The following is a 23,268-nucleotide window of genomic DNA, read 5'->3' on the forward strand; positions in this document are numbered from 1 at the left end:
GGATCTCTGTGAGTTCGAGACCAGCCTGGTCTACAAAGCAAGTTCCAGGACAGGCTCCAAAGCCACAGAGAAACCCTGTCTCAAAAAAAACCAAAAAAAAAAAAAAAAAAGAAACATATAAAGACATGGAGAGACACACATTCGCACACACAGAGAAATCCCATAAAGAAACAAAATTGGGAGCCATCATATCTAAGCAAAAGGCCTGTAAGGTTAAAAAAAAAAAGAAAGAAAATGTAAAATGCTCAGACCAAGTCTGAACCAGTATCATGAGACAAAACCCTCCCCAAATACCACTGAGTTGATTTTTGTATTGGCCAGGCTGGCCTCAAAGATGAAGGCCATGTTTTCCGCAGTTGGACAAGGGCCAGGTTACAGTTGTCCCGCTTCATATTGTGAGACAGGTTTTCAGCTGTGTTGTTTAAACTGATTTTGAGTGCGCAATCCTTCCTTGTTACCAAACATGGGATTCCAGGCATGTGCCACCAAGCACAGAACTTATTGTATGTCCTTCTTTATTTGTTTATTTATTGATTTATTAGGGCTTTTTTTTAATTTTTTTTATTTTATTGAGAATAAGAAAAAAAAGTTTCCGCCTCCTCCCAGCCTCCCATTTCCCTCCCCCTCCCCCCCCCCCTTCCCCCCCCCCCCCCCCACCCCCCCCCCCCCCCCTCCTCTCCCCCTCCCCCCCCTCCTCTCCCCCTCCCTCTCCTATCCAAAGAGCAGTCATGGTTCCTTGTCCTGTGGAAGGGCTTTTTTTTTTTTTGACAGNCCCCCTCCCTCTCCTATCCAAAGAGCAGTCATGGTTCCTTGTCCTGTGGAAGGGCTTTTTTTTTTTTTGACAGGGTGTCCCTGTAACAGGTTTGGCTGCCTTGGAGCTCACTCCGTAGACCAGACTGCCTTTGAACTCACAGAGATCTGCCTATTGTACTTATTTTTTTAAAAAATATATCATTTATTCTCACTAGAATTTGTCCAGAGATAAGGCTCCTAGACACCGGATAACAACTACAGAATAAAGAACTCCAAAATATATATTTATCAGATGGATCAAATAAATAAATTGTATGGATGTCTTGAAAACAGGTGAAGATTTGATGGTGCTTAGGATACACTAAAAACAAATCAACAGCCGGTTGGTGATTAAAGCAGGACGCCTTTAATCCTAGCACTCGGGAGGCAAAGGCAGGCAAAACTCTGTGAGTTTGAAGCCACACTGGTCTACGAGAGCTAGCTCCAGGACAGGCTTCTTTTTTATTTTTTTGTTACTATTTTTGGTCTGCATTTGAGAAGAGAGACTGTTTGTTGTATCTGCATCACAAACCATCTCATACAAGAACAGGTTCCATATCAAAGGTGCTTGGTGAAGGTGCACACACCCAAGAGATTTACTGAGAATTTGTTTGGATTTGCGCTCCACCTCCACAGCCCCCGGTCAAATGGGATAGCTTATAAGAAGTTCCTGTGCCGGTTGCTCAGAAGATTGTTCTCTCAAAGCCTTCTGTGAGGAGGAGCCTGTTACCGTTTCTGTTTTGCCTGCTATCAGAGGAGGTGATGAATAGGTATGAGAATCGTAGGTGTGGGAAGCGAGACGTGGATGGATCATCCACCAAATTTCGGATGTGTGCAGCCCTGTAGGTACCAGAGGAGGGTATCGGATTGTGTGCAACCATGTAGGTACTAGGAGTCTGCGGGGAAAGCCGCCAGAGTATTTAACTTCTGAGCTATCTCTGCATTTGCAGCCTACGACTTTTCTTTTTCAGACAGGGTCTTGTGATGTAGCCACAGCTGTTCTTAAACTTCCAGTGATCCTCCTGCCTCTGCTTACTGAGTGCTGGATAAGTGTGAGGAGTCCTGTCCTGGTTCTGGTATAGAATTCAGGTCATCAGGCTTGCCAATGAGTGTCTTTGCCAGATTTTACCCCAGTTTGAATGAACTGTGGGAACTAAGGCTTAGGCAGATCAGGAAAAGCTGGGAAGCTGGGTCTGGGGCTTTAAGTCTTAAGGGGAGGTTGCAATGAAGGCTCAGGGCTCCTGGGGCTTGGCTTGGGGAGCTACAGTAGGAGAGGCCAGGGCAGGCTCTTCAGTCTAAAGAAGAGATCATGAGCCGGGCGGTGGTGCACGTGCCTTTAATCCCAGCACTTGAGAGGCAGAGGCAGGCGGATCTCTGGGAGTTCGAGGCCAGCCTGGGCTACAAGAGCTAGTTCCGGGACAGGCACCAAAGCTACAGAGAAACCCTGTCTCGAAAAACCAAAGAGAGAGAGAGAGAGAGAGAGAGAGAGATCATGAAGTCCCAAACTGGGATGAAGATACATTTTTTTTTTAAAGTGGAGGGGATGGGAGATATAGGTCAGAGGTTTCTGGATAGGCTAAGCAGAACAGAGAAGTTGAATGGGGATGGGGGTGGGAGAATGTGGGAGGGGGAGCGACTTGAGTTTGATTCTACTGCTTGGACCCAAAGAATGCAAGCTATTGCATGTCCTTTCAAAATAATAGCCCCTGACATCTTACTGGCCACACCAAGAAATGGAATTATGTGGGCACTGTATCTTTTAAAAAAAATCCCCTTTGCAGCACTTCCTTAAAACTAAGTATTTATTGCAACTCTGTCAGTGTGTTCTTGATTGTGTCATTAATGATTGAGCCGCAACTTCATGACGGGTGGAAGCGTGTCTTTCGGGTGAGTGCTCTCAGCTTATGTGTCTTCAAGCCCTTTGTATTAACTGCTGCGGTTTCTCCTTCTGAGGAGTGTTTCCTGCGCAACTGTCTTCTTGTCTGTTCAGTTGCAAGAAGTATTGAACCACTAAGGTGACTGCTATAGTTCTTTGACTTGTAAAGCTTTTCTTCTTTATCCTTCTTCTTCTTCTTCTTCTCCTCCTCCTCCTTCTCCTCCTCCTCCTCTTCTTCTTTCTTTTTCTTTTTTCCTTTGTATTCGCTATTTGTGACAGGCATTGGCTCTGGCAATGGAAACCCCAAGCTTGAGGGGATCCGGATCCAGCCCCAGAAACTGCATCTTCAACACACAACTTCAGCGCAACCGCTTAAGCTCCTTTCACAGAAACTTTGCTTTGGAGGCTTAGAGTAGAGCCTGCTTCTACTCCAGGCACCTCTGAATATTTAGTTCAAAATACAGCGAGCTTTAGCACTGATGAGTAAGGTCACGATTGCCGAAAAGTCATGGATGGCTTTTTAAAAATATCTAATACTGATACCATTCATTTGGTGGGTGGGTTAGTGTATGGCTAAAATCTATTTGGGGCTGACAGGACTGACTTACGTTTAAGGTTCATGTTGAAAACTGTGGATTACAGAGTGAGTGTGAGGCTAGCCCAGGCTCCATAGCCGCTGTCACAAAAGAGCAAACAGACAGACCAAAATTGATTAATAGTCCAGACTGGATTTATGAATGTTCTTATGTTTTCTTTCTTTTCTTTTCTTTTTTTAATCAGGATTTCTCTGGGTATCCTTGGCTCTCCTGGAGCTCACTCTGTAGACCAGGCTGGGCTCGAACTCACAGAGATCTCCCTGCCTCTGCCTGCACGCCACCAACCACCACTTGGCCTTACGTTTTCTTTTAAGTGACTTGATACCAAGATAAAGTGTTGTGCGATGACCTCGCTGTATTACTTGCTATTGAATTGTTATTATATCGGCATTAAGTTAAAACATTGCTAGGCTGTGGTGGCACATGCCTTTAATTTCAGCCCTTGGGAGGCAGAGGCAGGCAGATCTCTGATATCAAGGCCAGCCTGGTCTAGAGAGTGAGCTCCTGACAGCCAAGGCTACACCACAGAGAAACCCTGTGCCAGATTGCCACACCTTTATGGTTACACCATTCGGCAAATCATGAAAGTCGGGAGCACTTCAGGCATTCATCTGACAACTGGGGTTTTGGGGAATTCTCGAGGCAAAAAAAAAAAAAATTACAACTTCTAACCCCCAGAAGCTGATGTCCTTTAGCTTCTAAGCATGGGCATTCTACACTGGCTGCCTTGCTGGCCCAATAGATGATCTCAAGGCAAAGAGGTCTATTTTTTTTCTAAAGAAAAAAAAAGGGGGGGATTGCTAAGGTAAAAAAATTGAATTCCAAAATTTTTAAATGGAAAGCATTTAGGGGTGAGTTCAGATGGTCTCTCATAGCCCAGCCTGGCAACAAACTCCGAATTGAGCGAGTCACCCTGATTTAGCTTTTTGAGTGCTAGGATTACAGAAGGGAAACAGGTTTGCCCCTCCAAGCCCAGTTCATTTAAATATTTAAGAATTTAACAAAAACAAAAACAAAAACAAAAAAATGCCGGGCGACGGTGGCACACGCCTTTAATCCCAGCACTCGGGAGACAGAGGCAGGCAGATCTCTGTGAGTTCGAGACCAGCCTGGTCTACAGAGCTAGTTCCAGGACAGGCTCCAAAGCCACAGAGGAAGGAACCCTGTCTCGAAAAACCAAAAAAAAAAAAAAAAAAAAAAAAAAAAAAAAAAAAAAAAAAGTTTGGTGGTGTTTGGACAGGGTTTCTCTGTAGCTTTGGAAGTATTTAAATACTTGGGGTTGCCGGGCGGTGGTGGCTCCAAAACCACAGAGAAACCCTGTCTCGAAAAAACAAAAACAAAACAAAACAAAAATACTTGGGATTCTCCAGTATGTTCCAGTTCTTCTGTGTTCTCCATCAGTTAAGCAGTGAAGGCAACCAACTACCTTAGCTCTTTCCACAGAGCAGGGCATCTAGGAGCTGAGCTGAGCTGAGCTCTGCAGGGAAATCTTGCTCGCACTGTGAACAGGAGGACCAGCGCTTGGGTCACCAGAACTGGAAAATACTGACGTGCTAGTTAGTTAGTTCCTTGTTGGTTCATTTCTTCATTTTCTTTTCTTTCTTTCTTTCTTTCTTTCTTTCTTTCTTTCTTTCTTTCCTGGAAAATACTGACGTGCTAGTTAGTTAGTTCCTTGTTGGTTCATTTCTTCATTTTTCTTTCTTTCTTTCTTTCTTTCTTTCTTTCTTTCTTTCTTTCTTTCTTTCTTTCTTTCTTTCTTTCTTTCTTTCTTTCTTTCTTTTCTCCCTTCCTTTTGTTATTTATTATACAATATTCTGTCTGCTTATATGCCTGCAGGCCAGAAGAGGGCGCCAGACCTCATTACAGATGGTTGTGGTTGCTGGGAATTGAACTCAGGATCTTTGGAAGAGCAGGTAATGCTCTTAACCACTGAGCCATCTCTCCAGCCCCCTTTCTTTCTTTTTTTTTTTTTTTTGAGACAGGATTTCTCTGTTTAGCTTTGGCTGTCCTGGAAATTGCTCTGTAGACCAGGCTGGCCTCGAACTCAGCTCTTGCCTGCCTCTGCCTCCCAAGTGCTGGGACTGAAGGAGTGTGCCACCACCACTGTGTGGAGCACTTTCCTAAATGATTGCTAGGAGGCCTCTGACCTTTGTTTGGGTAGTGCCACCCCTAGGCAGGCGGTCCTGAGCTGTGTGAGAAAGCAGGCCGAGCAAGGTAGTACACAGCATTTCTCAGTAGCCTCTGCTTTAGTGCCTGCCTCGAGTCCCTGCCCTGACACCCCTCAGCGACGGACAGTGACACAGCAGAACCCTTTCCTCTCACGGCATTCTATCACAGCAATAGAAATCAGACTAGGGCAGTTGGCCTGGGTGTAGTGGCTTCCTGGTAACCCCAGCACTTGCAGGATGAGTCAGCAGAAACTGGCCAGCTTGACCCAGCCAGCAAGTTCTGGGGCTCCAATGCAAGGTCCTGCTTCAGCGTGTAAGGTGAAGAATGGCGGAGGGGAGGCGCTTAGCATCAACACAAGCATGCATGAGCAGACACACATACATGTTCACACACACAATACACACTAGTGTAATGGCAGAAAAGTGAAGCATTTGAAGGAAATCATGTGGAGAGAAAATTTGTTCCCAAGGACGAGTTCAGATGGTGGCATTCTGCACTGTTCATTTAGAGTCAAACGAAAAGCTTTGTTAGGCAGGGCAGTGGTGGTGCACGCCTTTAACCCCAGCACTTGGGAGGCGGAGACAGACGGACCTCTGTGAGTTTGAGGTTAGCCTGGTCTAACAGCGAGTTCTAGGACAGGCTCAAAAAAAGCTATAGAGAAACCCTGTCTTGAAAAAGTCAAAAAAAATTACTTTTAATTCTCAAAATCTCAAACCTGTAATCCTAGCACTCAAGAGGCCGAGGCAGGAAGATTGCCACGAATTGGAGGCCAGCCTGGAGTACAGACTGAGAACCATGTCTCAAAAAAAAAAAAAGCAAAAGACAAAAATAATTAACAGGCGGTATTGTTCTTTTGTTTAATCGCTCTTTTTCTTCCTCGCTAGAACTTGTTCTTGAACCAGAGCTGTACAAGCTGACACCGGCCACTAGATCACCAGGACAACCCAAGACAATTAGAGAACCATGGTGAGCTGTTTTGTTCGTTTCCTTTCCTCTTCAGTATTGAATCTAAGATTTCTTTCTTTTTGAGACAGGGTTTCATGTATCCCAGGTTGGCCATATGTTGCCAGGGATGACCCTAAGGTACTGATCATTCTGCCTCAGCTTCCTAAGTGCTGGGATTATAGATATGTGCTACCATGCTCTGTATACGTGGTACCCGGAACTGATTCCATAATCTTTAATTTATGCTTTAAAAAATTTTATACTGTGTGGAATTACATCATCTTGCCGTATAGTGTTTTATTCTATAAGATAAATATAGAATAATTTCAGTCTGGTGAGCACCAGACCGAAAGGCCAATGCTTCAAATACTAAACTAGGAAGCTGAAATTTTTTATTTATGCTTTATAAAATTTTATACTATGCGGAATTACATAATCTTGCCATATAATATTTTATTCTATAAGATAAATATTGTTGGTGAGCACCAGACTGAAAGGCCAGTGCTTCAAATACCAAACTGGGAAGCTGGCTCACATCTGAGACACAACTGATTGTCTATGGCTATGGACGGTTTGTAGGGAGTGCCCAAGAAGCATTCGACACCACAGAGAGCAGCAATCTGTGATGAAAACGTAGCCGGTCTGCTCTGCCTGTTATGCTGAGGTTGGAGTTCTCCTAGCAAAACGTAAAATGATACTTTATTAATAATTTCAGAACCCCCGAATTTCTCCGTTGTTTCCACAGACTTGCATTGAGCAAGATAGGCTGGGTCAAGTGTTTGAAGATGCGATTGAAGTACTGACACAGAATTCAGCTGGAGAACTTCAATATCCCCCAGGTACAAATGGTCATTTCCTCCTCTCTTGGCACGGTGGCTTGTTGGTCACATGCGTATGTAAGCAAAAAGGCACGGAAGGAAGCCTACTGGACTTATGATCTTGGTACTTGCAAAAGGGGGCTTTCCCTTGGGCTCCCTAGCCAGCCAGAATACCCTTATTGAGTTCTAGGCCAGTGAGAGATCCTATGTCAAAAAACAAGGCGGTTGAGGGATGATATCTGAGGTTGACTTTGGCTCACACGCACGTGTACCCACACGCGTGTACACCTGCAAGTGATCCGCAGACATACATGCAGGTAAAACACTCAGATACATGAAATCTTAAAGCGGCGTGGAACTGAAGCAAAGGGCTCATTTGTTTTGAGGGCAGCCTGATCATCATAGCTCGACTCTGTCTCAATAAGACCAAGAATAAACATAAAGGGGCTGGAGAGATGGCTCAGTGGTTAAGAGCATTGCCTGCTCTTCCAAAGGTCCTGAGTTCAATTCCCAGCAACCACATGGTGTCTCACAACCATCTGTAATGAGATCTGGCGCCCTCTTCTGGCATGTGGGCATACATGGAGGCAGAATGTTGCATACATAATAAATAAATAAATTAAAAAAAGAATAAACATAAGGCTGGCTCATCATGTCCTTATATCATCTTGCCTTCCCATGTAAAGCTTTTTCTTTAAAATATGTGTGTATGGTGTATTGTGTATGTGTAAATGTATATGTGTATAGTGTATTGTGTATGTGTAAATGTATATGTGTATGGCGTATTATATATGTGTAAATGTTTACGTGTATGGTATATTGTGCACATATAAATGTATATGTTTATAGTGTATCGTACATATGTATATTGTATGGTATAGTGTGTATGTGTATGGTGTGCTGTATATGTATATATGTATGGTGTATTGTGTGTATGTATTTGGTATTCTGTGCATGATTATATGCATATCGTTTACTGTGTATATGTATGGTGTATTTTGTATGGTATATATATTGTGTGTGCATATGTATGTATGTTATCTGGGCCGTCATTAGGGTGTAGGAATAGGGGAACAACCTTGGGAGCCATCCTTGTCTTCCCTGTGTTTGAATTAGAGTCTCAATAGCATGCATAGGCCAGGCTAGCTGGCCTGAGAACTTCTGGGGACTCTCCTGACTCCACCTCTCATCTTGCCACAGAAACACTGGGCAAGATACATACACACACATACATACATACATACATACATACATACATACATACATACATGTCTTTATGCACTCAGCTTGACCTGGGATCTGGGGACTTGAACTCTGGTCTTTACATTTATGTGGCAAGTGCCTTGTTCATTGGGTCACCTCCCCAGCCCAGAAAAAGCTTCTTCATTGCTATGTCTCTCAGGTCTTCCACTCACCCAAGAGTCTGTGTGGAAGAATACAAATTTTTATCCTTCTTCATTTATTCTATAGTTGGTCTTATTCTTTGACCTACATAAGATGCAATATATCATCTATTGAGTTTATTATATATAGTATCACAGGGAATTACAAGACTTGAACAGTGTGGTACTTTAGGTACATGGAATATATTTCCATAAGGCAAATCAATAGAATATGTGTCACCTTGAGCCGCTTCCATACCTCTGTGTGTGTGTGTGTGTGCGCGCGCGCGCGCGCGCGCGCGCGTGCGCATGCGTGCTCGTGGTGCACATTTGTGTGTGTGTAAACAAATGTGTGCTTGAGCTGGGCAGTGGTGGCGCACGCCTTAATCCTGGCACTTGGGAGGCAGAGGCAGGCAGATCTCTGAGTTTGAGGCCAGCCTGGTCTATAAGAGCTAGTTCCAGGACAGGCTCCAAAGCTACAGGAGAAACCCTGTCTCAAAAAACCAGAAACCAAACCAAAACAAAACCCCAATGTGTGCTTGTAAACTTGGACTCGTGAAATGAAATGTCTTTCTGTTCTGCTTTTTTTAGATCACAAAAATTACATGAATTTCGTCAACCAGTATCCTCACATCAGAGGCAGCCCCAGTTGCTGCGGGTTTGTGCACCCAGAAGAACCCACCTGTAACTGGAGGAGTCTGACGGTGAGTAAGTTGCTTGGGACAAACTGCTAGGCACAGCTGTGCTTTGGGCTTATGTTTAAAGCAAGCACAAACGGAAGAGCGAGCTCGCCAGCAGCAGAGAGCTAGGAGAACCTCAGATCAGATGCGGAGAGCAGAGGAAGCCAGTCCTAAAGAGTCCTGAAAACTCTGGCACAGTCATCGGTGCCCCTGCTATACGGAAGGGACAAACAGAACATGTTCTCCTGGGCGAGACTTCCACCATAGACATCTGAACATTGTGGGGTCAACTGTTTTAGCTGTGCGTTTTTTCCTCCTCCGTTCTCAAAGCTGCGACACTCCTTGTCTTTCTTTGTTTGTGTTTTGCTGTTTTCCTTTCTCCTCTCACAGGGCCCGGAGGCCCTGGCCCAGCCCTGGACAATGTCGTCTTAGGGGACATTTAAAATCCACAGCAGAGTTAGAACTAGAAAAGCAATTACCTCTTTCATGGGGCTGGAGAGGTGGCTCAGAGTTTAAGAGCACTGCCCTCTCTTCCAGAGGTTCTGAGTTCAATTCCCAGCAACCACAGCTATCTGTACTGAGGTCTGGTGCCCTCTTCTGGTGTGCGGGGATACATGTAGACAGAACATAATAAATCTTTTTAAAAAATCCTCTTTCATGAGTCATCCATTACCTGCCTGCATCACCCTTTATCATTCCCCTTACGTTATATTGTACCTACATGGACATGTAGACACATATGTATGTGTATATATGCATGCTAGAATCAAACGTATGAGGGAGCACGTGTAGGTTTTTCTTTCTGAGATTGTGTGACCGTATATTATACATACCAAGTCTGTCCATTTTCTGCAATTTTGTCATTTTTTTAGAGATGAATAGTATTCAGGTTTATATAGGTATTTATTTATGTAGGTATTTCAACAGGCAGCTTTAATGTGCTGGGTCTAACTGTAAAGTCTTGTTCGTCTTCATCTTCAGTCACGTATGTTACGCCTGACATCCTTTATCTCCGGGTGTAAATGTGGCCTTGTTGCATCTTCTCATGATTTCTTTTTCTTCCTCTCTGCTTGTTTTCTTCTTTGTACAACCACTCCCTATCTCTTTGATGCTGGGAGTCAAACCCAAGGTTCGAGGCAAGGTTCGAGGAGACTAACTGCTACGTCTCCAGTCCCATAAGCCATTCATTTCCATCTTTCCAACTTTAATCTCTTATTCTTTTAGGATTGCCTGGTAAACATGGGCTGTCTGGGGGCTCAATCTGGCAACCTTACTTTCTTAAAGCCTCGCCTGCAGAGCATAGCTTCTAGTTGGGATTGTTTGGCCCAACAGTGGAGGGATAAGAGGGCTCCAGCCCAGCCCTTCCATTGTGTCCAATTAACCAATGGACACAGACACATCTTTGCCACATGGAATGCTAGGAACACCTTCCTCTTGCCTCTTGGTCCCCTTGTCCAGGGTCCCCTTCAACCCAGGAATGAAAGCCCAACTTCTCTTTGTGCCGACACCCTAATCTTTTGACTGCTTCATTGGGGGCAAGGTGAGCCCAGAATTACCTTAAACTCAGAGCGGTCCTCCGGCCTCTGTCGCTTGCCAGCACGGCTCCGGCCTCAGGCCTCTTGGTCCTGGGCACTGTGAGAAGAGGAGCAATCACCTCTTTCTCATGGTGGGAGGAGTCAAATGTTAACATCTATCCCTCGGTCCTCTCCGAATCTTTTGCTCATCCCTGGGAGCTATCTGGCTGCAGCAGAGATGGCACTCAGAGAATCCAGATGTTTAGAACCCTTCGCTTTGGTCCGAGACCACTGATGAGGGGGTGGGGTGAGGGACACAGGACAAACTCCCACTTAACATCCTGCTGTCTTGTGTGTGCAGAATGGTTCTGCGGACTGGTATTCAGAAGAAAGTTTTCATCAATCTCTGCAGAACATAACTGAAAGCCAACTGGTACAAGCCTCCATCTTCCAGCAAAAGGGAGGAAAAGGTACATAGCCATAACCCCCCCTTACATGGTACCAGGGATGCTGTTACACATGGGTTTGGAGTTTTCCTTCCTTTCATCATGTAGTCCAGGCTGGCCTGGAACTTACTAGTAGACCAAGATGTCTTTAAACTTGATCCTACCTCTGTGTCCTGAGTGCTAAGATTAAAGATTATAGGCATATAGCTAGAAGGAGTTCAGAAATTATATATATTATCTTATATCTTGTAGCCGAACATGGTAACACATACTTGTAGGTCCAGCACGGAGGCAGAATGATTGCAAGTTTGAAGCAAGCCAGGGCTACACGTTAGACTCTATCCCAAGAAAAAAATCTGCTAAAACAGCAAGAAGTGAACCACTCCAAGGCTGCTGGGTTATTAATTGGATCATAGGAAATTTACTGATGGATACACTCTGGAAGAAAAACGGCGCTGCCACCCCACACCCGGTAGCCATGGACTACCAGTGTGGATCCCCACGTGTCTCTCCCTAACTGTGCTAGAGCGTAGGCAGTGTCAGTTTTGTGCGGGTCTTGTGCAAGTAGCCACAGCTCTGGCGAGTTGATAGTTCAACAGCCATGTCACGTTCAGAAGACAGTTTCGCAGTTCATAGACCCAAGATAGACAGTAGGAGCAGTTGGGAATAAACTATGCTGATTTCTCAAGGTGAACGTGGAATGTAGTCAAGAGTTGATTTTTTGTTTGTTTGTTTGTTTTGTTTTAACTACTGGTGGATCCAGTGGATACGGCCTGCAAAAGCTAATTCGGATGTAATGAAGTGGCTGTCACTTGAATTTGAAGAATTCTATTGCATCCCACAATCCACAGAAATCTTCTAAATTTCCTTACCTAGTCGTTTTGAGACACCACTAACACTTGACTTTGTAATTGAAAATGTCCTTAGCCATTGCTCATAAACAATGGCATGAACATTTGGCGGGGGGCGGGGGGTGGGCATTTCTACTCTAGTTATTTTTTGGTTTTGTTTTGTTTTTGTTTTTTTTTTTTTTGCAAAATTTTCAGGACATGCCGGGCAATGGTGGCGCACGCCTTTAAAATTCCAGCACTCGGGAGGCAGAGGCAGGCGGATCTCTGTGAGTTCAAGACCAGCCTGGTCTACAGAGCTAGTTCCAGGACAGGCTCCAAAGCCACAGAGAAACCCTGTCTCAAAAAACAAAAAAACAACAACAACAAAAAAAAAAAATTTCAGGACATATCAGTTCCTCCAGTGCTAGCCTCCATGTCAGGGCTAATAATTCCCTAAATATTACTTTGAGGGTCAAGAGATGATGGCATTTAAGAGCACTGGCTGTGAGCTGCTATGTGGGTGCTGGGACTCGAACCTGAGTCTTTTCTGCAACTCAGCAAGTGTTCTAACAGCTGGACCAACTCTAGCCCCTTGTATGTGTCATAATGGGAAACCAGTGGTCGAAATGTAACTGGGAAGAAAGACCGCCTTCAAGGGAATCTCTAGATGAGGAGCCCCAGGCTTTCTTTTTCCAGAGGACAGTAAAGAACTTTTAACCATTTCCACATCATTTAGGTCCGGCGCAAACTTTAAGAGGCCCACGGATCTTTCTGGTCTGGTGGTAACTGCCTTCGTAAGGCAGTGAGTGAAGTTGGCTCACTGAAGCTTCCGTATCTGGGAAGTCCTTCCCTGGGACCTTCTAGGGCCAGACACAAAGGGTTTGATGTCTCCTCTTTCTTTCCGTCCATCGCAGGCAGGAGGAAGCTCCGGCTGTTCGAATACCTTTTCGAATCTCTGTGTGACTCGGAGATGGCGTCTTGCATCCAGTGGGTCGACAAGACCAAAGGTGTCTTTCAGTTTATCTCAAAAAACAAAGAAAAGCTGGCTGAGCTTTGGGGGAAGCGAAAAGGCAACCGAAAACCCATGACTTACCAGAAGATGGCCAGAGCCCTGAGAAACTATGCCAGGACAGGGGAGATCACGAAAATCCGCAGGAAACTAACCTACCAGTTCAGCGAAGCTGTTCTCCAGAAACTGTCTCCGGCTCATCTCCTGGGGAGAGACATCCTCTGCTCGCAGTATGGCCAGTATGATCAGGAATATCTCAGCTTGAACCCTTGGAATGTAAACTACTATCCCCATACGGGTTACCTGAGCTAAACCACTCCAGCTACTTCTTTGGTTTTTGTTTTTTTAAAGGAAATGAAAACATTCCTATGTTTTCAGAGCTTTGGATTAATCAATTTTTTTTTTAAAAAAAAACTTTATTTTTCATTACACAGTGTTTTGTCTGTAAGTATGCCTGCATGCCAGAAGAAGGAACTAGATCTCATTACAGATGGTCGTGAACCACCATGTGATTGCTGGGAATTGAACTCAGGACCTTTGGAAGAACAGTTAGTGCTCTTAACCTCTGAGACCTGTGTTTTTTGAGACAGGATTGCTCTGTGTACCTCTGACTGTCTTGTCTGTAGACCAGGCTGGCCTTGAGCTCAGAGTGCTGGGATTAAAAGTGTGCAGCTCCTCACTGCATTCTGTTCCTTGCCTTGCTAGCATCTCTGGAAAAGCCTGAACTTGGGAATTTCCACAGTACACCACTGGTGCTCTCCCTGTGCATAGACCCCACACCCATGACACACACATCTAGGGAGAACACCGCACAGAGCATGTTCAGACTTTTCGTCTTGGTCCCGACAACTTTTTTAGGTAGTGTTTGCATTGGGGTTGGTGTTCAAAGGAAGCTGAAGATATTTCAGAAGGATGCTCATAATTTGGCTGCATAAACTTTGCTGTTTAGACTGTGCGTGTCTGTGGACTGGGTATCCAAGAACACCCTGGAACCAGTCTTCTGAGTGGTGTGCCTTGTAGTTATTTTATTAATGAATTTATTAATTACATTTCAATCAATTGAAATTATAGACTGAATGCTTTTTGCTATGCAAATACTTTTCCTTCTAGAGTGTGCCAGCTTGGATGATTTTATCGGATGATTGTTTTAAAGAATGATTTTGTTGCTGGCTGGCTTGCTTGCTTGTTTGGAGATAGTCTTGCTAACTAGGCCAGACTGTCCTTGAGTTAATGGGATGACAGGTGTGTGCTACCACGTGAGGCTCATGTATTGATTTAAGCACTTTTTTTTTTATTGTGTATTCAGGTGAAAAGTTACTCAGCATATACTGTGACACAAAGGATGAGCTAATAAATGTTATACAAACACTGATTTTAATTTTGCATTTTTTGGATGATAGACATCAGGTATTTTGTTTTAAGAAAGGATCTTTATGATATATTTAATATATTAGAATATATAACAATATAATATATATATTATATATAGCCCTCACAGATCTGCAAGTGCTGATGTTAAAGCTGTGTGCTTGTATTTGACGGGCCGTATTAAGGACATTTCTGCTCAACCCACTGCCATGAAAATTTGCCTGTTCTAGTAAGTTAGGTTTGTTTGTTGTTTGAGCAGATCTCACTTTGTGCTGTTGACTGGCCTGGAGCACACAATGCTGACCTGGAACTCAGATCCACCTTCCTGCCTTTGCCACCCCCCCCCCCCCCAGTACTGGGAATGCTGGGATTAGAGGTGTGCACCACACGTGGCTAGTTTTCGGCCTTCCCTTTAAGAATGTAATCGGCTTTTCTCTCTGTACTGGGTTGGTTAGTTTTGATAATTCAACAGTGATTGGATTAAGGAATTCCTAAGGACCTGGGCTTGACCCAGGCCTGTCAGGACATTCCAGCAGGAAGGGGTTTAATGTTAACATCCACACCTAGAGTCACGTGGTAGAGAGTCTTAGCGGAGGAATTCTGTAGATCAGGTTAGTTCCGGAGCATTTCTGCGGGGGTTGTCTTGACTGCAACTTGACCCAGCCCACTGTGAGTGGTGCCATTCTCTAGGTTGGACCCTGAACTGTAACAGTAAGGAAAGCTAGCAGCCACGGATGATTGACTCAAAAGTCAGGGGACAGCACCCCAGAGCTGTATTCGTGAAGCTCCCTAGATGGCATGCAGGTGGCTTGGCTGGGTCTCCTCTTCAGGAACTGCTACTCTTGTGGAGGGGTCATCTTGTAACATCTAGATGTTAAACCCTGTCTTGAGCCGGGCAGCGGTGGTGTCGCACACCTTTAATCCCAGCACTCGGGAGGTAGAGGCAGGCGGATCTCTGTGAGTTCGAGGCCAGCTTGGTCTACAAGAGCTAGTTCAGGACAGGCTCCAAAGCTATAGAGAAACCCTGTCTCAGAAAACCAAACCCTGCCTTGAAATTTTTACAAAACAAACAAGAAAAAGGAGCCTCTAATCTGAAAGGAGTATTTCAATTCAGAGGAAATCAAAAGAGTCTTTTCCATTTATTCATTTATTTGTATAAGCTTTAATTAGTCATAGTTCCGTGGTTTTCTAATAGATAGATCCCATAGAAGTAACTGGTTGGTTAAATACAGTCAAGTATTCTATTAGACCATCATAGTTACATGACAGGCTCCAAAACCACAGAGAAACCCTGTCTCGAAAAACCAAAAAAAAAAAAAATTAAAAAAGATTTTCATTTAATTTCTCTTTCAGAAATCAACTGATATGCGTGCGTGAATGTGCACTCAAAGTTCATTTTGTATCATCAGCAATAACTAGGTTTTTGCTACTGCTGCTAGGCTCTTAGAATCTTTTTTACTCCCCAAGACAGGGTTTCACTGTAGCTTTGGAGCCTTTCTTAGAACTCACTCTGTAGACCAGGCTGGCCTCTAACTCAGAGATTCGCCTGCCTTTACCTCCCAAGTTATGGGATTAAAGGTGTGCGCCACCGCTGCCCAGCTGATTCATACACCAGGCTGGCTTCTCCAATCATTCTCCACCTGCCTCTGCCCGTGAAAGGCTCGGATTGGGGGTGTGTACCACCACTGCCTGGCTGTGCTGGTCAATGCTGGCTGATCATCACCCGGCTGCGATTAGTGTTGATTTAATCTGGAGTCAACTAGGAGACACGCCTCTGGACACGTCTGTGAGGGCATTTCTAGGAAGAACCATCTGCTGTGTGCGCACGTGTGTGTATGCGCGCATGCGTGTGTGTGAAGATCCTTCTCCAGATCGAACTCTGTCTGGAGAGCAAGCATCGCTTACCCTTGCTGGAGCACGGGTGCCCACCCTAGCGCTGCCGCCATTGGCAGCTTTTCTTGCCGTCAGACCCGACTCTGGTGTTCTAATGGGGACTGAAGACTAGCCCACAAGACTCTCGGATCTGATTGGATTGTCAGCCTCCAGCCTCACGGGCCAGGCAGCTGCTAGAGCGCATGTAGACAGCCACTGTTGGACTCCTCAACTCATACAGGGTAAGACAATCTAACAAACAGCTTTAGAATAGACACTCGTTCTATCAGCTCTGCGTCTCCAGAGTGCTCTAATACTTCTACAAAACTGCAGTAATGAATCCCATTGCTTTGCACAATTAACATATGCTAATATAAACATTTGCAACAACATGGGTAAACATTAGAAAAAAAAACTTGGAGTGGTTGGTTTTTCTTGTTGTTGTTACGGTTTTGTTTTTTTCCTAGATGGGTTTTCTCTGTGTAGACCTGGCTGGCCTGGAACAGAAATATTTCCACAGGGTTGCATTAGGTAGCCTTGCCCGGCCTACAACTATTTAGACGAGGCTAGCCAGAAACTCACGCTGGTCTGCCTGCTTCTGCCTGCTTCTGCCTCGCCAGCACAAGCAACACAGCTGTGCGGCCTCACATAAGGGAAACGGAGCACGGGGAAGCAGGGGACTCTGGGTAGTCGAGTCAAACACTGAAATCCCGGCAGCAGAGTAAGATGGTAGTCTGGACCAGGGTTTGGGCAGGTGTTGGCTGGCGAGTAGAGTTGTAATTAGGAAAGTCCTGATACTCTACTGCTCCGTCAGGTGACAGTTAATAGTGACATTTTATATGTGAGGTAACTCAGCTCTGCCAGAGGAAGTACTTGGCTTCTCAGCACCCACATAGCTCACCAACTGCCCGTAACACACACACACACACACACACACACGGTCTATAGTCACAAAGACACACCTGCGTATGTACAAAAAACGTCGATAAATCCTGGAAATAGAAATACTTTTATATATTTCAGAATAGATATTTTAAATGTTCATAAAACGATATTTGAGGTGTTGGAGATATGACAGTGGGGGCTCCCTCCCAGACCCCGAATTAGACACAAACCACACCCAAACACCTGTTTTAACAGAGACCCTTTATTAAGTGGGGGAGGGAAAGGTAAGGGGCTTCTTCCTGATTCAGGCAGAGAAACAGCAGCAAATGACCTTGCAGATATAATTTTTGAAGAGGAGGAGAAGGGGAGGTCTCTGTTAGAATAGGCTAGGGTGTGGTGGGAAAGGAGAGGGGATGAGGGAGAAGGCAAGGGGACAAGGGAAAGGATGAAGGGGGACTAAGGACCCCTCTGGATAGAGGGGAGACAGACTTGGCCTAGGCAAATGGTTTATAGAGGTGAGATGCGAAACCCGTATTAGGACGTTTGATTTAATGGAGCATGCTGTGGGACAATGATCTTGTACCCTGTAAGGATTTGTCAGTTGTATTACTTTAAGAAAATGCTGATTGGCAAGTAGCCAGGCGGGAAGAATAGGCGGGGCAAGGAGAATTCTGGGAAGAGAAAAAGTAAGTCTGCAGTCATCGCCTGGACACTGGTATAAGGTGCCAAGCCACGTGGCTTACACAGACAAGAATTATGGGTTAATGTAGGCTGTAAGAGTTAATAAGAAGCCTGAGCTAATAGGCCAACCAGTTTATAATTAATGTAGACTTCTGTGTGTTTCTGTGGGGCTGAATGGCTGTGGGACTGGGTAGGACAGAAACCTCTGTCAACAAAAGAGGCTTTTGATTGCTGGATCTTGGTAGTCAGCCTCAGGAGGAGGAAGTGACCAAATAAGAAAATAGACCACTGTCAGCCCCTCTACCTCAGTCTGAAATGGTGATCCTGCCTCAGAAATCTCAGAATGAGACTGAAACTGAGAGCTGTTTCCCCCCATTTTATATTCCTCTCTAGTACGGGGATTAAAGGCATGCACCGTCTGGTTCCTATGGCACCTAGTGTGGCTACTGGAATTAAAGGTGTGTGTCACTGCTACCTGGACTGTAAGGCTGACCAGTGGGGCTGTTTTACTCTCTAATCTTCAGGCAACCTTTATTTGTTAAAATACAAATGAAACACCACTACAAACATACCCAGATGTACAATTATTAAGTACACATAAAAATTTGCATGGTTTTCCTCAACCTGGGTTACCCCTGCACTTACTCTCGTGGGCGGAAATCCCGGGGTGCTAAGAGATGGTGGTCTAAGGAAAATGACCTCACGGTGATAATCGTTTCTGGCTATTCTACATTTGCGCCACAGGATGGCGCTGCTGACCCGTTTATCGCTTTAGCCAAATCCATGCCCCAGATTCTCAAGACTAGAGATTGGCAAACACTTACGCTGAGGGAAGAAACTGAATAGGGGCAATTCTCCACGTAGTATAAGGAACCCTGGAAGGAAACGATTTGCTTCTTATCCCCTTTGGCGGGCTGCTCTATCGTCCCTTGTCTTGCAGGTCAGGCTACGATTCTCAACCTTCCTAAAGGTGTGACCCTTTAGTACAGTTCCTCACGTTGAGGTGACTCCCCCCCAATGTAAAATTATTTTCGTGGCCACTTCCTGACTGCAATTTTGCTACTGTTATGGTTCATAATATAAATATCTGATATGCCGCCCAAAGAGGTTGTGACCCATACGTTGAGAACCGGTGGCATCGCGCACCTGCGTCTGGAATTCTGACTTTCCTTTTCCTTTGCGCCCATAAGAAGGATTCCTGAGAGCATCTCAGGCCTTAGAGTCCAGACACAATAGGAACGCTTTGTGAAGGAGGGAAGGGTCACTCACTGTCCCAGAGAGAGGCAGAAAGAGCACGGACTGCCCGAAAGGCGACAGTCATGGATGCTGGGAAAGAAACCAAAAAGGGCCCAGCCCAGCCATTGGCTGGCCAACGTTTTTACATGCATTTTCAAAAATGTCTGTGCTTCTGCAGAAGTCACTGGCCCCCTAAGGGGAGGCACCGGTGACTGACTGCCCCAAGGCAGCTCCATTCAACATCCAGGATTCGGGAGCAATGCTCACTCGTCTCCCCTGATCATGGCTGTGTTTGTCCGTGATGGTCCCCTGAAGGACCACAGTATGAAGTCTGATTTGGAAAAGATGAGAGTCACAAACAGCCCCAGCCCCTCGGAGGCAGCGTCGGTTAACTGTGGAAATGGTGTATTTCCTGCCCGGGAGAGCAATGAGTTTTCTGCTGGCCGTGTTTATTGTCTTTCGTAAGCATCCGTTGTCCTCACATAGCCCAGGCTGGCCTCCGCCTTCCTGAGTAGCAACTGCTGGCTTTGAACTCCTGATCTTGCCCCTACCTCCCAAGTACTGGGGTCATAGGCCTTTTATGACACATCAGACTATAACATCCCTGATCATATTGGTTCTGTTTATTATCATATTATGGCTCTGAATCATGGAATCATCCCCATGTTAAGTTTTCTCTACAGCATTATTTGAAAGGAGAATTTGACTTTTCTCCCTCTTAGAACTTGCTGTGTTGCCGGGCGGTGGTGGCGCATGCCTTTAATTCCAGCACTCGGGAGGCAGAGGCAGGCGGATCTCTGTGAGTTCGAGACCAGCCTGGTCTACAGAGCTAGTTCCAGGACAGGCTCCAAAGCCACAGAGAAACCCTATCTCGAAAAACCAAAACAAAACAAAACAAAAAAACAAAAAAAAAAAAAACAAAAAAAAATGAACTTGCTGTGTTATGTTGACAAGAATGCATCTAGGGAACGGGGATTACTGAATCCAGACTTTAGACTTTAGCAATTGCTCTTGACAGAACCCACTTTCTCATCCTTTCTTTTCCTTTCTTCCCTATTTCCTTTCTTCTTTTCTAAAGATAACTCATGAAGAAATGTATTTTTAAACAATTCTTTGACATACATTTAATTTTGCCATTTCTTTTTTTTAAGAGAGGAGTCTCTCTTTTTATATATATATATATTTATTTATTTATTTATTATGTATACAATGTTCTGTCTGTGTGTATGCCTGAAGGCCAGAAGAGGGCACCAGACCCCATTACAGATGGTTGTGAGCCACTATGTGATTGCTGGGAATTGAACTCAGAACCTTTGGAAGAGCAGGCAATGCTCTTAACCACTGAGCCATCTCTCCAGCCCTTGCCATTTCTTTAAAGGTTATTCTTACGACAACGTCATAGCTGTATAAAATTTATTTTGATCACATTCACCTCGCATACCCTTAAAAAAAAAATCATCTTCTGAGGTGGTTTGAATAAAAACGGCCCCATAGGCTCTTAAGGAGTGGCACTCTGAAGAGGAGGAGGAGAGAGACTCGTGGGAGGAGGCCTTTATAAACTTACACTTTTTAAACATGGCTTTAAGCTATAGAGCTAATATGGTTCTTTAGTCTTAAAATCAAATTTTATAACATGCAAACAAAGAAATTGAGGTCCTTTTTTTTTGTTTGTTTGTTTTTGTTTTTTTTTGAGTGTTGAAGTCCTAATCTAAGGCCTCATGCATTTGCTTCTTTTACTTCTGAGCTATGCCCTTACCTCCCAATGCATTGATTATAGGAGTTAAAATCAATGAATTCTCTAACTGGTCACATGACTTTTTATTTTCCGTGAGATGTTTCCCAAGAGTCACTGTCTTTGGGCTTTAGGGGAATGTTTTGGAAGCACCAAGCGAATATAATTTTGCTTTCTTTTCGTTCCATATCATCATGTGATAGAGATTTAGAATTAGCCCGAATGTTGTTTTTTGAGTAGGGGCCTCACATAGCTGAGGCTCACCTTGAACTCTTTATCGACAAAGCTGTTCTTGAAACCCTAATCTTCCTGCTTTTGCCTTCCCCGTGCTGGGTGAGAGCCGTGTCCTGGTGCCCTCAGCAAGCGCCAGCACTTGAGGACGTATGAGTGAATTTTATCTCTCTTGTCCATGCTTTATTTCTGGGCTTTTCTATCTATTGGGTACACTTCTATGTTCATTCTTTTATTTTAAAATAATGTATTCAAATTTATTTATCTGCATTTGTGTGAAGGTGTTAGATCCCCTGGAACTGGAGTTACAGACGGCTGTGAGCTGTCATCTGGGTGCTGGGAATTGAACCCAAGTACTCTGGAAGAGCAGCCAGTGCTCTTAACCGCTGAGCCATCTCTCCAGCCTCTCTGTGTTCATTTATTACTTTCTGCTTTACAGTTCTTTATAGTTATGGGTGTAAACTGTATCTATGTCTATATTTTTTTTGTCTACCAAAACAGTCATTTCTTTGCCTGCTTATGTAAATTGCCTAGGTTTACTCAAAGCCAGTAGCTTGTGGTACTTCTTTTTAAAATATTTTTATGTAGCATTTATTAAATCACTATGAGAGCAACCTAATCCCCTCCAAGGAGAGGCAATGGATATAAGACTATTTGAAAGACATGGTATTACTGTGCCCCTAAGTCCACAGGCAGCCAAAAATACAACAAAGATCACCGGTTCTGTGTGCTTGTGGAAATAGGAAACAGTTTTCTCTTTTAAAATTCCCTATGTGATTTATTTCCAAAGGCAAAACCCAGCTCAACAGTTATGAGTATTTTTAGAAGCATTTCTATGGAAGGACTGCGTGGTAGCAGGATGATGTCAAAGCATTTTTGGTAGAGCAACCGCGTCCTCTCGTGTCCTCTGAACGGCAGATGGGGCATGTCAATCCGCCTCATAAAAATGTTTCTGTCTCTTATTTCCTCCCAACCGAAGGACGTGTTCAGCTCATTTGACTTCGGCGTTATGAGTGGGAAGACTCTTATTTTGGTTGACGCTTATAAAGGAGAGAACTTTACAATTTGTTTCTTGGATGTGTGTGTGGCTTCTGATGGAATAGCTGTGCTCATCTGGGGGGGGGCATCTGTGGGAGCGGTTGGAGGAAAGATGTGGTAAGTGAAGGACACAGGTGAAAAGGCGTGCTCTAGAGGCCCTGGCATGAAATGTTACTGACAGAGTATGATGTGATGTGTGTGGGTGTGGGTGAGGATTAAATCCAAGATGTCACGTGAGCTAGACCAGTGTCCTGCCACTAAACTATGTACTCAATTTTTTTTTTTATTTTCGAGACAGGGTTTCTCCGTAGCTTTTGGTTCCTGTCCTGGAACTAGCTCTTGTAGACCAGGCTGGCCTCGAACTCACAGAGATCCGCCTGCCTCTGCCTCCCGAGTGCTGGGATTAAAGGCGAGCGCCACCACCGCCCGGCAATTTATTTTGATTTCATGTTCATTCGTGTTTTTGCCTGTATGTATGTCTGTATGAGAGTGTCAAATTCCCTGGAACTGGAGTTACAGACAGTTGTAAACTGCCATGTGGGTGCTGGGAATTGAACCCAGGTCCTCTGGAAGAGCAGCCCGTGCTCTTAACCATTGAGCCATCTCTCAAGCCCCTCGATTTTTTTAAAAATGGATTTTCCGTGTTACCCAGACTGTCTCCATCCTTGTGAGATCAAGTGACCATCCCGCCTCAGCATCCCAAGTAGCTGAGACTACAATACAGTTACTCAGCAGTGTAGCTGGCTTTAGACTTTAGTTATGTCTACAGCTGGGCTGGTGGTGCAGGTTACAGTTCGTCAGTCAGGAGGATGAGGATTACAGGTTCAAAGCCTGCCTGGGCCACACCACACCACTTCTATGTGCATATACACACACACATATATATAATATATATAGAGTATATAATATATAATCTTTAGTGTGTGTATATGACTGTGTGATTGGAGAGAGTATTAAATTTCTCCTCTAAATGTATATCAGACTTAAAGTAAAAATAAGTTTGTCTGGGTAGTTGTGGCTTACGCCTTTAATTCCAGTACTCATAAGACAGTCAGAGGCAGGCGATGTCTGTGAGTTTGAGGGCAGCCTGGTCTACAGAGTGAGTTCCAGGACAGGTTCCAAAAGCTACACAGAAAGCCCTGTCTCAAAAAAAAAAAAAAAAAAAAAA

The 23,268-nt window shown here is 44.5% G+C and overlaps 1 protein-coding gene across 2 annotated transcripts; it reads left to right on the top strand.

Moving 5' to 3' along the window:
- The first annotated feature begins 2,633 nt into the window (after positions 1–2,633).
- Spic (Spi-C transcription factor) lies at positions 2,634–14,429 on the top strand. Of its 2 annotated transcripts, XM_050145727.1 has the most exons (7): positions 2,641–2,679; positions 5,101–5,177; positions 6,318–6,399; positions 7,124–7,217; positions 9,170–9,282; positions 11,134–11,242; positions 12,963–14,429. In XM_050145727.1, exons 3-7 carry the CDS (start codon positions 6,397–6,399, stop codon positions 13,367–13,369), a joined length of 726 nt encoding a protein of 241 aa, XP_050001684.1. In that variant the 5' UTR covers positions 2,641–2,679; positions 5,101–5,177; positions 6,318–6,396; the 3' UTR covers positions 13,370–14,429. The 2 variants fall into 2 exon arrangements, with proteins under 2 accessions (XP_050001685.1, XP_050001684.1); XM_050145728.1 differs by lacking the exon at positions 5,101–5,177 and having other exon boundaries at positions 2,634–2,679.
- The last annotated feature ends 8,839 nt before the right edge of the window (positions 14,430–23,268 follow it).

Source organism: Alexandromys fortis, unplaced genomic scaffold (assembly GCF_014885135.2).
Source record: "Alexandromys fortis isolate MF-2015 unplaced genomic scaffold, M_Fortis_MF-2015_v1.1 scaffold_50, whole genome shotgun sequence".
Taxonomy (NCBI): Eukaryota; Metazoa; Chordata; class Mammalia; order Rodentia; family Cricetidae; genus Alexandromys; species Alexandromys fortis.

Excerpts from the sequence above, each read along its gene's own strand:
- Spic (XM_050145728.1), top strand. Across the intron at positions 7,218-9,169 it reads AGAACTTCAATATCCCCCAG|ATCACAAAAATTACATGAAT; the intron begins GTACAAATGGTC and ends TGCTTTTTTTAG. Across the intron at positions 9,283-11,133 it reads GTAACTGGAGGAGTCTGACG|AATGGTTCTGCGGACTGGTA; the intron begins GTGAGTAAGTTG and ends TTGTGTGTGCAG.